Below are 16,702 nucleotides of genomic sequence, written 5' to 3' on the forward strand. Positions count from 1 at the left end.
CAATTGACCAAATTACCCTTCGCCTGTTCAACTCGGTTGGCAAATAATTCCATATTTCTTCCGGCTCCTTGACTTAATTATTTGACTGGCTTAACAGCTCTTTTTCGTGATTTTCTCTTTTTCACTGTGTTTATAAGGGTCCTAAGGACCGCAGCGTCACTTTTTACGGTTCGAAATTTGAGTTTAAAATGACTTCGCAGTCGTTCCCAAGAAGTTCACCCATCGCTATGACTCTCGTCTCTTTTAACTTCTTATATTCTATTTTTTCTTGTTTATACTTAACTAATTGGACATTACTAATTATTTGTCTAATCCCCTTAATTGTCCGGACCGACACCGGTCACCGGAACAGTGAAATCTACCAGGCTATACAAACGGGGGTGTTAGATGTTGACAATTTAAGATTCAAATATTAGTGAAAAGGAATAATCTATATTATGGTATGAGCAAAGAAAAAAAAAATGCTTATAATACCTAGGCATGTAGGTAGAGAACGGTTGGGTCTGTACAAGAATTTTCCAAATAAGGTAAATTACTGATGAGATGGATACTTGAAATCTCTCACCAGTCATCAGTCATCGTCACTTGGGAAGTGCTATTGCCACACTGCTATATCAAGGTTATAGATTTTAATTTAAATTAAAAATGGAAATAGAAGCATGACAATCAAAGCATGCAAAACAACCAATCCCTGAGAGAGTGGAAAAAGAAGAGAAAAAAAGTTGAAAAAGCAAATGAAAGAGTAAGACCACGTTGAGGGAGAGGCCCACTGTGTGTGAGCACAAGAGTTGTCCTCCTCTTCTCGCTGTGCTTTTTTAATGGTGGCATTGGAATTGGCATTGCCAACAAATGATTCTAAAAACCCATCTCTAAGAGATTCATTTTACTTTTGCAGCTCAAAAATGGCTTCACTTCGTCCACTCTTCGCTTTCTTTCTTTTCACTTGTTTATCATCTCCTTCCACCAGTCAAAATGTGACTCTTTCTTTGTACTATGAAACTCTTTGCCCATATTGTGCAGATTTCATTGTGAATCATCTGGTGAAGGTGTTTGATGGAGGACTCATTTCCATCGTCGATCTTAGGATGATCCCCTGGGGCAATTCTTTTATCCAATCTGATGGTGCCTTCGTTTGCCAGGTTACATTTCTTTTTCATCCTCAGCCTGCATTCTTTATGCTTGCTAAACTTCAATCTTATGAACAAAACCACCAGATTTTGATCTTATTCCAGTCAATTTACTTGTCGATGTTAAAAATATAAACAATTAGTAAGCTGAGTTATGCTGGGAAATCTGGTGGACACGTTCCTCTACTGTAGTCTAGCTAGTTGCTGATGATGAATAAAAACATATGATTAAATGCCAATGAGAGAGTTCAGTTCTAATAGATTTGTGTGTTTCCTTTGACCCATAGTGTTCGTTAAATTTTTTAACGGCATCAATGTTCCACTGACAGCTCCTGCCGCAAGGTACTGCAAGCTGATAGTAATCAATACATCTGTCAACAAATAGTCCCACATCACTGAGATTCATTGTTATTCTCTAATTTGAATTTGAATCACTGCTTGAGTGGGTTTAAAATTTTCTTTTAATTTGAAAAGAGAGCTAGGAAAATAGAATGAATAGACTGTATATTTCTGTGTTTTTAAAGTGCAAAGATACACAGGTATTATACATACAGACCTATACTGAACTAGAGAAGATACAATATCTGTTGTACATGATTTGTGGGTAAATAATGATAATTTAGATGGAGCAATCCTTAAAATTATGCAAATTGGACAGTCCTCTAATTATGCTGGCTGATATCCCACTGATTATGTTAATATAATTACTTATAACATGTTGCAGCATGGGCCAAATGAATGCTTCCTAAATGCCATTGAAGCCTGCGCCATAACTACCTACCCTGATGTGGTAAGCCTTCCTTTCGTATTTCTGGATAGAAAAATTGCTTTTTATTCATAGGATTAGTGTTAATTTTTGTCCTGGACCAAACACCTTAATAGTCTTCTAGTAGTGCACTAATGCTAAAGCAAAATGTCATCATACATATAGCTTAAAAACAGCAGATGGGTGCTATCATTAATCTTAATTATTTTTTCCTGATATTGCAGGAGAGGCATTTCAGTTTTATACAATGCATTGAGCGCCTTTCCTTAGAGAACAGACTCAATGAATGGGTTAATTGCTTTGAAACAGCTGGGTTTGGTAAGGATCCCATTGATTGCTACACAAGTGGATATGGGAATGTGGTTAGTCTCCTTGCTTTTTTGCTTTTGTTCTAGTATTCCAACTACTAAATTCTTTTTATTTTCTTTAATATAGTAATCAATTTTCTCTATCAGCAAACCTTTCGGGAACTTGATCAATTTCATGATAACATGCAGCTTGAACAGCAATTTGCTGCTGAAACTGCCCGGCTTAATCCACCGCATAGATTTGTACCATGGGTGGTCGTAAATAATCAACCTCTCCAAGAGGTTAGTCCATAGTTTTAAGCCTCTAATCCCACCCTCTCTTTCGATTCTCAACAATGTTTTCGTTGGCACAGGACTTCGAGAATTTTGTGAGCTATGTATGCAATGCTTACCAGGGGACTCAAGTACCAGGGGCATGCAAATCCTTTCCTAGAGAGAGCAATTCATTGCGGAAAGAAATTCCCACTAGTCTAGTTTGCTCTGCAGACAGAACAGGCAACTTCATATCCTCGTCGCCAGCAATTAATAGAAGCCCTGTGATCAACCCATGATTTATGGATTCAGTGAACTACGATGTGGAACCTTTGGTGTCATTACAATGGTATTGTAGCTAGTCCTGTAGTGTGCATATGGTAGCTGCTCCTGCTGATTATAGTATTCAGACTGGCTTGTCTTATTTGGAACTGTAGGGATTGAACTTGCCACATACCAGAAGTAGTACATATTCAGAGTAAAATCTATGTACTATTGTAGTATAAAACAAGTTTTGATAATAAATTAGAGTTTGGATGTCTGTTATTAACGTAGCAGTTCTGTTCCTCTCTGTACTATTTAAAGCTTTCTCATCTGGAATTGAAATGAATGAAATATGATCGCGGTCGAAACATGCAACCTAAATTCAATAATTTGGTTTGAAGCAAGAGTGGATTCACAGGGTAATCTTCTTGTTTTAGATATTCAAACTTTGTTTACGCTCTCTAGGGATAGTAGTCTGGTGAAGAGTTAGAGACTTGCATATTATGAGCAGATAAACCAAACTACCCTGCAAAGTTAGGTATTTTTGTCAGTTTTCAGACTTTAGTCTCATTTCTCAGTAGCTTTTTTATTTAACACATTCCAAAGAGGCGTTTCATTTGTTTTGCAATTATTATTTGACTTGGTAGTCAGTGTGAAAATATGGATAAACATATGACCAGCAATTTACAAGAGGTCACTGTGTCTATGGAAATTAAACTAAATTACTGCAGTAAACCAGGTGAACTACTAGAATCTTAAAAGACATTTCTTTCTCAATGCCTTTCTTTTTTTGTTGGGTTTTAATTAATATATAGAGAGTATTTGATTTAACTTATAAGTCAACTAAATATGCTTGTAAATAGAAAATTATAAGTTCTGATTTGAGGATTTTAAGTTAAAAAAAATACTTAAAAAAGCTAAAAGTAGCAAGTAAAATGCTTAAAAATACCATATATGGTTTTTATCGTTTTAATAGATTAAATCACTTGGAGTTGTCGTGCCTCAAGTTGCCAACACGTTCATTTTAATCTTTGGGTGAAGAATAAACAGTGAAGGTTAATAGATCAGATTAGAGTTAGACAATGAATGACACAATATACCTAAACAACCAGAATGCATCCAAATCGCGCAAACATTGATCCATCTCATGCAGGCCAAAATGACACCCAAACATTAGGCACTATCTCCTGTCCTTCTTACTAGGGTCCTATAATAATTTGAAAAGATGGGGAGCTGTAAAACAAGAAATATTAATAAGGAAGTTGATCAATATCAAGACCATAATCACCTTTTTTCTTTTGGGGAATTATGGGGTGCAGTTAAGGGAGATCTTGACAATAAAAAATACAAGTCTTACTGTGAGACTGTTACTGTACACCTGTGAGTTACAATGACTGCTATATATCACACACATAAATATAGTCTGGCTATAAAGAAGCCATCTGTTTTGCTGTGTATTACATTGACAAAAAATGACTTGCTGCTGGAAATCATTAGTCTTCTTATTCTTCATTCCTTTTCTGTTGTTCTTCTTATCTCCATCCACTGTTGCCTCTTTTTCTTCGGATGTGAAGGCTTCTACCTCTGTTAAAGTTAATCTTTCTGTCTACTATGAAACTCTTTGTACATCTTGTGCAAATTTCATTGTCAAGAACCTCATGAGTATATTCAATAATGGCCTCATTGACATCATCAGTCTCAGGATGGTACCTTGGGGTAATGCTCATATCAACAGAGTTGACAATTCCATGGTTTGTCAGGTCAGGCTTCATCTTCTCCATGCTTTTTCTTTTTCTTTTTTTCAGTTTGTTATTTTCCATTACCATCTTGCATTGACTTGATCAAGGCTCAGAATACAATAATTAGAATCTATATGGTTTATGTGGGGTCAAATCTTGAGAAAATTTTTTAGGGTTCCAATAGATTAGGGTGTTCTTGTTGAACTAGGCCATGCCATGGCAGGCAAATCCTTTACAGTGAAAGTTTTAGTTAAGCGGACTTTTTCAATTCTCAATGAGCCAAAAGCTTCAAGAGACTACATTTTCAACCTGGGTGTACTGGAAAATGAAGCTTCATTTTGGTGGTTTCCGGAAACACTCTTGACACTATAATGAGTCAACTCATTAAATAGCAGGGCCCATCTTCCTTCTCTTGATTTAGTGTTTCACCTTGTTGCTTTCAAAATTAGGAAAAAGGAAAAAGAAAAGAAGAGAAAGGGGGAAAAAAAATGCATGTCCTGTTTGCAAGACTCTATTTGCTATGATCTATTAAGCTTTTAAAGTGCTTTACGCCTCCATAGGCACTCCATTAAATGGGTTCAAAGAATTCCCTCCCACTATATGAGAAAAGTGATAATGAATGTGATACACCGACACCAAAAAAAAATTTCTGCATTTTTTAAACAATTTTGATCTATTATTTGCTTGTAATTATGCCAAAATTTGCAGAACGGTCTTGATGAATGCGAGTTAAATACTATTCATGCCTGTGCCATCAATGTCTGGCATGATGTGGTAGGACCTGCTTTCTTTTTCTTCATTATCTGAAATTCGTATATCCAAGCCCAGCAATTGTACTTTTCCATTTTTATTTTTGTGATATATACTTATATATATGTGTGTATATACGAATAGTTCAGGGGCATGTGATGTTCTGCTACTACTAGTACCTCAGTAATTGCCATTTGCCTAATCTTTTTAACAGTATGCGGTTCTTAAATCTAATGCAGAACAAATATTATGCTTTGATATACTGCATTGAGTTCCTAGCCATTGAGGGAAGGCATCGGAATTGGCAAACTTGTTTCGACTCACTGGGCTTGCCTGCAAAATCTGTTTTGGACTGCTACAACAATGGCACAGGAACAAAGGTTAGTTTCATTTGTTTATTTTCTTGAACCAAAAATGTAGCAGGAGCAGGAATGATAATGCTGTGATAACAGCATAATAATTTTAGATTTCTGCTATCCTATTTCAATTTTCTTTTTGCAGTGTCAATAATTATACATCCTAAATGATATTTTTAATTTTTGTCTCCTTCTATCATTTCTAATATCAAGTGAAATTTAATTTGCAGCTTGAAGTCGAACATGGTTATGAAACTGCACATCTTGATCCCCCTCATGCTTTTGTGCCATGGGTTGTTGTGAATTATCAACCACTTGGAAATGTTAGTCTCTAAACCTCAGTCTCTCCCTCCTTCCCTCTGCACGCTCGTCCTTGTTAATGACACTGCTGCTTTTTAGTGCAGGACTATAAGAATTTTACAACCTATATATGCAATGCTTACAAAGGCATTGTTATACCTAGTGTCTGCAAATTGCCTGCAGCAAAGATCAACTCAATTAAGGAAGCAAGTCCAGTCCGTCCAGTCTGCTGCAGAGGTGACGCTAAGAACTTGACTTCTTTGAGACCAATAAAGAGAAAATCAAGGAAAGCTTTCCAAAAGGAGGTTTCTGAAGGATTCAGGGGCTGAAATATGATACTCATATTCACGTTACAGACTGAATGGTACTATTTGAAATGATGAATGTTGCTTTTCCATCAACCTGTGGTTTGACACTGCTGAAAAACTGAAACTGTTAAAGTGGCAGTACACTTCATTTCCATTGTAAAATATAAAATTACATAGTTCAGGGCCTTGACTTGCACTTCACTGAAGTCCATGTAGATTGTTGGGGAATAAGACTAGGGAAGTTCTCTTTTCTAAGCAATATGGGACAAGAAGTTTTAATAATTTTCCACTTATTTTACAACATTACTTGCACTGGACGCCAAAACTGGAAGAAGTAGATGGTATAGGAATTCAAATGGCGCATCAGACAAACACTTAGTCATGAATGGACGAAGTAATGCCAGGTTCCCTATCAAATGCTGAAATTTTTACCAAAAGATGTGTATTAGTTTCTCGATTTATTTGCCATGGGGTGCATAAGAAAGCTTCAATGAGGATCATCTTTTTCTTAACGCATGGCTCTGAAGATGGCATTTTACAATTATCCTCTTCTCACATGGATTAGACTTTGAATTTCTTATACAACTCAACTACCTAATTGCTCTATCAACTTGTAACCTTGATGATGCTGAAAATAGAGTGATGGACATCTTAACCATGGATTCAGAATTAAAATTACAGAACAAACCCTTACTGGATTAAGGTTTCTGTATATTAGATTTGAGGGTGTTATATATAAGTTGCATGTTTTGTGAAAGAAAATGTAGCCAAAACGTGATATGAGGATTTTCTTGATTAGCAAAATCCATTCTATGTGAAATGTTGAAGCCAGGTCATATTACACCTTAATGGTGATCTGGTTAATGTTTCAGGCAAATTGTTAGCACCAGTAGCAAGGCTTAGGGTTTCCAAAGTTAATCCACGGAAGTACAGATAGTTAATTGACAGTAATTACCAGCTGAATTGCATGCAGAAAAAGAAATAATGATTGTGAATGAATGAAATTCGATTGAAGTATTAATTGATACATCCATTTTCTCTTTTTGAGTTTTAGTGAAAGAGAAATTTTATATCTGAGTTGAGCAGGAAAATGAAGTATCTGCCCCATAGGCCCATATAAATGAAAAAGCCAGAAAAAGAAATTCTTAGAAGTATCAAAAGTAACAGTTATGAACCAACAGTTTTACTTATTGAATAAAAACTACATAATTAAGTGGAACCTTATGAGGCCATGCTCCAGTGGCACAAGTAGGGAAAAGAAAGCTTTCTAATGCATGTTTTGCCATTGCAGCACAAATAAGCGTACAAGATCTGATCAGTAAACACCATAGCCCACCCCATCAGCAGCACTTTCCATGTGAATAATAGTAATATAAATTTGTTATAAAGAGAAACATACAAACAAAAGATTCACAGAATCATTAAAAACTAATGTATGACTGTTGAATGTAACAATGTACAACATTTATCACATATTTATCATCTTCCAAATGCTCTGGTAAGTATCAAAGGCAGCCATGTTTGTTGGGTCAAATTCAAATTTCTTGACCATCTTTTTATCGCTATCAACTCAACTCAACTAAGCCTTTATCCAAAAAATTTAGGATCGGCTATATAAATTCGCTTTTTCCACTCTGAACGATTTTGGGTTAAATCCTCAGAAATGTATAATGTTTCTAAGTCATGTTGTACTACTCTACTCCAAGTCAATTTAGGTCTACCCCTTTTTTTCTTTCTATCCTCTAACCTAATGTGCTCTACTTGTCTAACTGGAGCCTCCGTATGTCTACGCTTCACATGACCAAACCACCTCAATCTCCCTTCTCTCAATTTATCTTGCACCACTCCTACCTTTTCTCTAATACTCTCATTATGGACTGTATCTAGTCTAATATGGCCACTCATCCACCTTAACATTCTGTAACTCTTATCTTAGATGCATACGGCTCTTTCAGTGCCCAACACTCATTACCATATAACATAGCCGGTCGTATAACTGTACGGTAAAATTTTCCTTTCAATTTATTGGGAATCTTGCGATCACATAAAACTCCCGTGGCACGTCAACAATAGAAAGAAAATAGTTAACCTGAAAAAAGAAGCATGCAAAAGGTTGCAAAACAAGTATACGGCCTAAGATTTTGTAGTGATCATCCAAGCCTGGAATGATATTAGTGACAGAAGCATACATTGAAAGCTTCCTCCTGCAAGATGAAATAAAACTGCTTCATTTTATGATCTGTGGGAACTGAACTAACTCATTAGAAATGAAACTATAAATGTGATACGACTCACAATTGGTACATAACATAAAATCACCAAGACTCATTATCTTCAATCTGCAGAATATGAGTGGATATATACAGCTGCATAGTATGCTAATCATGCTCAGTCATTTTAATCCAATTTAAATTAGACTAGTTCCACACAATATGACCACATGTTATTACCACTAACTTAATGATTCAAGTACAAATTCAAAGATTAATGCAATAAGGACATAAAAGATAAAGATTAGACAACTCTAACAACTCTAAAATGGTGGTATTGAGGTTCTGTTTATATCCTTACTGTGCCCTCAGCTCTTCTTGCTCAAGTTTCTTTTGAGCTTGCTTTTGTTCTTCAACAGAAATCCTTAGAAGTTCAAGATCATTGATGTCATTGTTGATGACTGTGTTTACATCAAATACACATAAACAACCAATCAATTCCACCACACAAAATCAAGAATCTCAACAACTAAACAATTAAAATCAACCATATACTTATCTGAGCTCCTCCATCAACAAACGTTCTTTTTCCTGCTCTGCTTCCAATTCCTTCTGAAGACAGTCCAATTCGGACTCAGCAGGAACTTCAAGTTTTGCCTTCTCTGTTTTCTGCTTACATTCATCTATCTTTCTCTGATAATCTGCTTAATATATAAACATGTCAATTGCAAATGCATGATATAGAACAAACTGGATCAATTCGTATGATGAAAATTTTCAATAATATCCTTTAAACTTGTTCATTATGACATGGTATTCATTAAAAATCATGGAACCTTGTCTCTAACATCAACTTAACAAAAGGGGAATTCTTTCCCATTACGCTCCTGACTCATCCATGATGTTTGAAACAATGCTTCATAGACACGCTTATCAGAAACAACCAATGGTTTTTGAAAGCTTTTATACCAATGGAAAATAATTCCACATGGACAAAGATAATAAATAAATGAACAAAGCCAACAAATGTATGATTCCAGAGCGCCAAGAGATCACAGAACATAAAATCTACTGCAATATGGGCACAAAAGAAAATGTTTAGGCCCTAGTCCAAATAACAATAATAACCCACAAAACAAAGAGAAACAGCCCTTCGCAAATGTGCATGAAAAAAAAGGTGGGTTTCGATCTACGCAGGTAATCATTAAGTAAACTAAAGCAATAAAACCACCATGACAACTATAGAAGCAAAGGAGAAAGTATAGAGAGGCAACGAAAAAACCTTCAAGAAGAGTCCGAGCCTCGTTGAATTCGACATCGCAAGAGGAGCGAAGAGACTTAGACTTGTCAAGCCACTGAGTCAAAATGTTAATGTCCCTTTTCTCCTTCAAAAGAGCCACAAGATCGTTGCCATACGATATTACCTTCTCCACATCGATCTTTCCAGAAAAATCCCCCATTTCCCAATTCGATTGCAAATCAAAGTCGTTTGTGAGTCTCTAGGGTTCTAGAGTTTGTATAAATCAAATAAAAAACAAGGGAAATGATCACGAAGACCTAGAAAGGTTTTGTAATTGAATAGCAGAGAGTGAGTGTTGGTTGCTTAGGACTCCCATCATCAGATGAGCTTATCAGAGAATTTTCGTGAACAGGGAAATGAAAATGCAATGAGAGGGAAATAAGCTCGATGTCCATCAATTTGAAAAAAAGCAAATAATAAATTCTTCCAAAATAGCAATATTAATCATATTATTTGAAATTCTAATTCAACCTAATAATTTTTTTTTAATAATTATTTCTGTTTTAAAATTAATATTTTAAATTTTAAATTTTAAATTTTAAATTTTAAATTCAAATTCATAAATTCAAACATAACATAAAAGTAAGCATAGAATATTATTAAATAAAACAATTATAATTAGTCATTTTATTGTATATTATGTTAATTATTTATTATTTTATTTTAATAATATAATTTCATATTTATTTTTTATATTTTATATTAATAAATATATATATTTTAATAACAGTTAATGTAATTCTGTATTTGATAAAAAAAAATATAATGATGCATCTCATTTAATTTTAAGATTTGAAATAAATTAATTAATAAATTATTTTTATTATTTTTTAAAATTACATTATTTTTTGTTTTTAATATGCCATAATTTTTAAAATATCCATATTAAGTTGTAACTTAATTTTATAAGTATTAATATGCTATTTGACGATTTTTAATTATTAATATTAAGTTACGTGACACAATTTTACACACCATTTCTTTTTATTGTAAGCTTTGCCGTCGTTCCTTCAGAGCTGCAAACTCTGAGGCTTCAAGATGGCCCTCAGGCTTTTTAATGCAACGTTTCGAAGCATTTTCAAAAAAATTGAATATTGGTCAACAATCAATGCTCCCAAAGTGATATATTTTGCTCAATTAGCTGTTAAGATGACCCAAATTAATTCATATGGCATATGGGACTCCTAACTTTTTGAAAATTAATTTTTAAATAAATATAAAAAATTAGATTAATAAATTAATCTAGCAGTTAATATCGTCGTGCTTTATTCTCTATCTTTTTTATATAATCATTCTTTTTAAATTTAAAGAGTGTTTATTTTAGTTTATAAATTAATCAAATTAATTTATAAATTTTTAAAATAAATTGATATATTTACTTATAATAATTTTTAAATTTATAAGTTAAACTTATAAATTAAAAAGAAAACTCAGAAAAGATCAACTTTTTATTTTAATATTTACAAATCTTATACTTATAAGCTAATTTAATAAAATATTTTATCATAATATTATCATTTAGTCTTTAAAATTTTATCAAAAAAATATTATTTAATATCTTTTTTATTTATTTTAATAATAAATATACTTATAAACTATTTTTTATTAAATATATAAATTATTTATTAATCATTTATAAATATTTTAACTAAACACATTACTATTTAAAAACTTTAAATGCTTATAAGCTTAAATTGACTTAAAATACTAAACTGATTTTCATAAGCTAAGTCAAACACTCTCTTCATGTTACCTAAGTCTCTAAACTTGGAAAATTATTTCAGTATCATCGTTTTTTTTTTTCTGTCAAAAGTTAGATACACACACACAACTCAGTGGCATAACACTTGTGGCTTATATAAAAACAAAACGTGACCTTAAGTAAAAACAAAAGGTGATGCTGAATATCCCGGTGTGCCCTTAGCTGAGATCTGAGAGTGAATCAGGCGTGCCAAGAAATTAGTCATTCGAAATTTCACATCAGTCATAGACAACATGCATATGCCACTTATATGAAAACAATAACCTTATTAAAATTCCATTATCATCATTCAATTCCAATTTATTTTAAAAAATTCTCAAATTTCAATGTAAAAACATTTAGTGTTTTTTGTTTTTAGTCAAATTTCATCGGATATATCAAAATCCATTTATGATAAAAATTATTCAATTTTAGAGAAAGTTTAGATATTGTTAAATTAAAATTTAAGTATTTTTGTAATGTAAATTAAAATTGAGATATAATAAATAATTCATTGAACCGCGATCAATGAAATTAAGGGGGTGTTTGGTTTACCTGTTGGGTGCAGCTGATAGCTGATAGACACCAAAACAGGTAAACTATAGTGTTTGGCAAGCTAAAAAAAATAGAGCTGATAGCTGATGGGCAACTGATATGATACTCACAGTTTGTATCAGCTCTATTTTTAGAGCTGTTTCTCATCAGCTGATAGCTGATTTGGTTTTATTTTTTATTTTGACCATATTATCCTTTTTTATTTAACTAGAAAATTAATATTATTAATATTTTTATTTTTTCATTTTAAATTTTAACATTTTAATTAACGTATTTTAATTTTGATAAAATATTTTTTATTAATAACATAAAATATAAAATATTTATTTATATCTAAAAACTTAAAATTAATTATAAATTTTTCTATTAACAATAATAATTATTTTATTATTTTATTTATATTTTTAAAATTATTTAATTATCTTAAAAAATAATTATTTTCTTATTTCAATAATAAAATAAATGATATAATATAAAAGATTAATAATTATATATTTATTTAAATAATATAATATATTAATTTAATAATTATATATTTAATATAATGTAATAAATTTATAATTTTATATTTATTTAAATAATAAAATAAATTATATGATATATACCCTTATTAGTCATTTCACATATCAACAGCAACAGCTAAATATAATTTTACCAAACACTTAACATAAAACAGCTATCATCATTTATCGCTTATCACTATCACTAACAAGATAAATATCACTTATCGATTGTATTCAACAGTTAAACTAAACAGGCCTTAAGCCTATTCTTTTCTAATTCAACAATTATGTTAACAATACAGTTAATAAAACGTGGAATATGAAAACTAGTTTTTTTAAAAAATTAATTTTAGTCTTGCTATAAGCTTCTTAGCCCAATTTATTGTTTTCAATTAAACTTTAAAATCTTGTTAGCATGATTATTAATTAATCCGATGACTAAAATTAAAAGTAGGGATAAAATTTTTTAACTTAATAAAATTAAAATGTTTATTAAAATTAACAATATTTTTTTTAATTTTTTTATTAATAGACCTTAATAATTGAGATTAAAAAAAATCATAATCATACATTTTGACAATTGTTTATATTGTGTAATTAAGCATTAGAGAATTACAACAACAAAACAAATCTATAAATTCAATTTCCAAACATTGATTGCCGGAATTGAAATTAATGCAATTCTTTCGATAGTATCCGTCATTTATCTCACTTCTCTCTGCATTTAATTAAATGGTTATGTAATTGAAATTTATAGAATGCTATGAAAAAACACACACAAAAAAATTGCAAGAATTAACTCATTTATAGGGCTAAGTATTTGATTTAAATTAAATCGAAACAAATTAAACTATCAAAATAGAATTAACTAAATTATTATATTTTAAAAATTAAATTAAATTAAAATAAATAAAAAATCAAATCAAATCAAACCGCTTTATTTTTATTTGATTCGAGCTAATCAGTTTTTGAATTTTGATATGTTTTTTAATTTAGGTTTAATTTTTAAGTTATTTGGTATGATTTTAACCTTATTTTGAATCTAATAAATATTAATAAATGAAATTAAATAATTTATACATATAAAATTACATATAATTCATAAATTTCTTATAAAAATAAATTAATTTAAAAATTAATAAAATAATTTATTTGATTCAATTCAATTAATTTTTTTGGTTTTGGTTATGAGAATGTTCATGGAGGTTTTGGTTTTGGCAGTCGAAATGAGGAGGGAAAAAGCATCCTGGATTTTGCTATGGCATACGACCTAATACTAGCAAATACCTACTTTATAAAAAGAGAGTCACATTTAGTGACTTTCAAAAGTGGGCAACATAAAAGCCAAATCGACTTCCTCTTAACCAGGAAGACAAATAGAGCTCTATGCAATGATTGCAAGGTCATTCCAGGAGAGGCTTTAACAAGTCAACATAGGTTGGTGGTATTGGATGTCAAGTTTAGGAACAATTCAAGTAAGGTTAGAAGAAATAGTGTAGCTCGAACAAAGTGGTGGGAGTTCAAAGGAGTAAAGCAAGTGGAGTTCAAAAATGAGCTTCTCGAGTCCGAAGTATGGAAGCTAGATATGGAGGCCAATGATATGTGGATACAGATGGCATCAAAGATTAGAGAAGTAGCTATAAAAGTACTTGGAGAGTCTAAAGGACATGGACCACCCTCAAAAGAGAGATGGTGGTGGAATGAGGAAGTACAAAAGGCAGTGAAGAGAAAAAGGGAATGGTATAAGAAATTACCTAAATGTGATAATAATGAGGCATATGAACAGTACAAGATAGCAAAGAAAGAGGCAAAAAAGGCAGTTAGCCAAGCAAGAGCACAGGCCTTTGAAAAGTTATATGAGAAACTTGGAACTAAAGAAAGGGAGAAAGATATTTATAGATTAGCAAGGAGTAGAGAAAGGAAATGTCAAGATCTCAATCAAGTTAGGTGCATTAAGGATAAAGAAGGAAAAGTGTTGGTAAAAGATGAGGACATTAAAGAAAGATGGAGAAATTATTTTAATGATCTCTTTAATAATAGTCAAAATGGTAATAGCGTGAATATAGATTATAGAACAATAGAAAAGAATGTAAATTATACTAGAAGGATTCGATCTTTAGAAGTAAAGGAAGCACTTAAGAGAATGAAAGTGGGTAAAGCCTGTGGACCCGATGAAATACCAATTGAAGTGTGGAAGTATTTGGGAGATATGGGAGTGGCATGGTTAACTAAATTATTTAATAAGATTCTAAACTCAAAGAAAATGCATGATGAATGGAGGAAGAGTATTTTAGTACCTATTTTTAAAAATAAGGGAGACATACAGAGTTGCTCAAACTATAGGGGAATTAAACTCATGAGCCATACTATGAAGTTGTGGGAGAGAGTTGTGGAGCATCGACTACGTCATGATACTTCTATCTCTCTCAATCAATTTGGTTTCATGCCCATTGCTCAACTATGGAAGCGATCTTTCTCATTAGAAGCTTGATGGAGAAATATAGAGATGTGAAGAAAGATCTACACATGGTTTTTATTGATTTGGAGAAGGCTTATGATAGTGTTCCAAGAGAGGTCTTATGGAATGTGTTAGAACAAAAGAGGGTATCTATTAGGTACATACAAGTATTGAAAGATATGTATGAAGGAGCAACTACTATTGTGCGCACAGTGGGAGGGGACACGAGTGATTTTCCGATCTCAATTGGATTACACCAAGGATCAGCCATTAGCCCTTACCTTTTTACATTAGTTTTAGATGAACTGACGAAACATATACAAGAGAGTATTCCTTGGTGCATGATGTTTGCGGATGATATTGTTCTGATAGATGAGACACGAGAAGGAGTAAATAGGAAGCTAGAACTTTGGAGAAGTACTCTAGAGTCAAAGGATTTTAAGTTAAGTAGAACGAAGACAGAATACATGCATTGCAAGTTCAGTGAAGGCCAAACTGGTGATAGGGAAGGAGTTAGTTTGAATGGAGTGGTACTGTCCCAAAGTAATCACTTTAAATATCTAGGCTCGATCCTTCAAGTAGATGGGGATGTGAGGAGGATGTTAGTCATAGGATTAAAGCTGGATGGTTGAAGTGGAGACGTGCACGGAGTTTTATGTGATCGTAAGATTCCCAATAAATTAAAAGGAAAATTTTACTGCATCTGACCATACGACCGGCTATGTTATATGGTAGTGAGTGTTGGGCACTGAAAGAGTCGTATGCATCTAAGATAAGAGTTGCAGAGATGAGAATGTTAAGGTGGATGAGTGGCCATACTAGACTAGATAAAGTCCGTAATGAGAGTATTAGAGAAAAGGTAGGAGTGGTGCCAATTGAAGATAAGTTGAGAAAAGAGAGATTGAGGTAGTTTGGTCATGTGAAGCGTAGACATACGGAGGCTCCAGTTAGACAAGTAGAGCACATTAGGTTAGAGGATAGAAAGAAAAAAAGGAGTAGACCTAAATTAACTTGGAGGAGAGTAGTACAACATGACTTAGAAGCATTAAACATTTCTGAGGATTTAACTCAAAATCGTTCAGAGTGAAAAAAGCGAATCCATATAGCCAACCCCAAATTTTTGGGATAAAGGCTTAGTTGAGTTGAGTTGAGTTGAATTCAATTAATTTTTTTCTTTAAAATCAAATTGAATTAAAATAATTAAAATTCTTAAAATATAAAATAAAATTAAATTAAATTAAATTATTTTAAAAATTAAATTAAATTATTAAATTAAATAAATTTAATTTATTAAATTTAAATTAAATAGTACTCAGCCCTATCCATCTGACCACTGCTTTTTTTCTCGGCTCACTCCACCACCCACCAGCCCTCACCCTCTTTATCGCTTTTTCTCCCTGTAAGAGAGAGATGAACCCAATCAATTTAATTTGAAAAAAAAAATAAAGGAAAATGCTAATTTGAGGAAGATGCTATATATTTTAAGAGAGAGAAAAAAAAAATCGGTATCAATGTGATCCTATGGAGCTCCAGTCCAAGTTAGATTGAAATCGGATCATGGGCGGGTATAAGACATATAATGTTAAGATAAAATAATTTTATTTTAAAATAAATTTAATTATTTTAATTTTAATAATTTAAAATAAAATTTATTAATTTAATTTAATAATTAAAAATATATCATTAACTAATAAATATTAAATTAAAAAAAATAATATAATGATTATATTTAATTTTTTTAATTAAAATTAAAAATTAAAACAAT

General features: G+C 31.9%; 3 protein-coding genes across 4 annotated transcripts; 2 read left to right on the forward strand and 1 right to left on the reverse strand.

The window, feature by feature from the left end:
• Positions 1-691: 691 nt before the first annotated feature.
• Positions 692-3,007, forward strand: LOC110640668 (gamma-interferon-responsive lysosomal thiol protein). The gene is made up of 5 exons (XM_021792060.2): positions 692-1,139; positions 1,852-1,917; positions 2,118-2,255; positions 2,391-2,483; positions 2,555-3,007. Exons 1-5 carry the CDS (start codon positions 819-821, stop codon positions 2,750-2,752), a joined length of 816 nt encoding a protein of 271 aa, XP_021647752.2. The 5' UTR covers positions 692-818; the 3' UTR covers positions 2,753-3,007.
• Positions 3,008-4,057: 1,050 nt separating this feature from the next.
• On the forward strand, positions 4,058-6,429 carry LOC110640669 (gamma-interferon-responsive lysosomal thiol protein). 2 transcript variants are annotated; one of them, XM_021792062.2, is made up of 5 exons: positions 4,058-4,477; positions 5,165-5,230; positions 5,446-5,586; positions 5,793-5,885; positions 5,967-6,429. In XM_021792062.2, the coding sequence occupies exons 1-5, from the start codon at positions 4,190-4,192 to the stop codon at positions 6,189-6,191; spliced, it is 813 nt and encodes a 270-aa protein (XP_021647754.2). In that variant the 5' UTR covers positions 4,058-4,189; the 3' UTR covers positions 6,192-6,429. The 2 variants fall into 2 exon arrangements, with proteins under 2 accessions (XP_021647754.2, XP_021647755.2); XM_021792063.2 differs by lacking the exon at positions 5,165-5,230 and having other exon boundaries at positions 4,070-4,477.
• Positions 6,430-7,520: 1,091 nt separating this feature from the next.
• On the reverse strand, positions 7,521-10,085 carry LOC110640670 (kinetochore protein SPC24 homolog). The gene is made up of 4 exons (XM_058147001.1): positions 9,663-10,085; positions 8,939-9,081; positions 8,742-8,842; positions 7,521-8,374 (listed from the first exon to the last, which is right to left on the reverse strand). The coding sequence occupies exons 1-4, from the start codon at positions 9,838-9,840 to the stop codon at positions 8,188-8,190; spliced, it is 609 nt and encodes a 202-aa protein (XP_058002984.1). The 5' UTR covers positions 9,841-10,085; the 3' UTR covers positions 7,521-8,187.
• Positions 10,086-16,702: the final 6,617 nt, after the last annotated feature.

This window comes from Hevea brasiliensis, chromosome 5 (assembly GCF_030052815.1).
Source record: "Hevea brasiliensis isolate MT/VB/25A 57/8 chromosome 5, ASM3005281v1, whole genome shotgun sequence".
Lineage (NCBI taxonomy): Eukaryota > Viridiplantae > Streptophyta > Magnoliopsida > Malpighiales > Euphorbiaceae > Hevea > Hevea brasiliensis.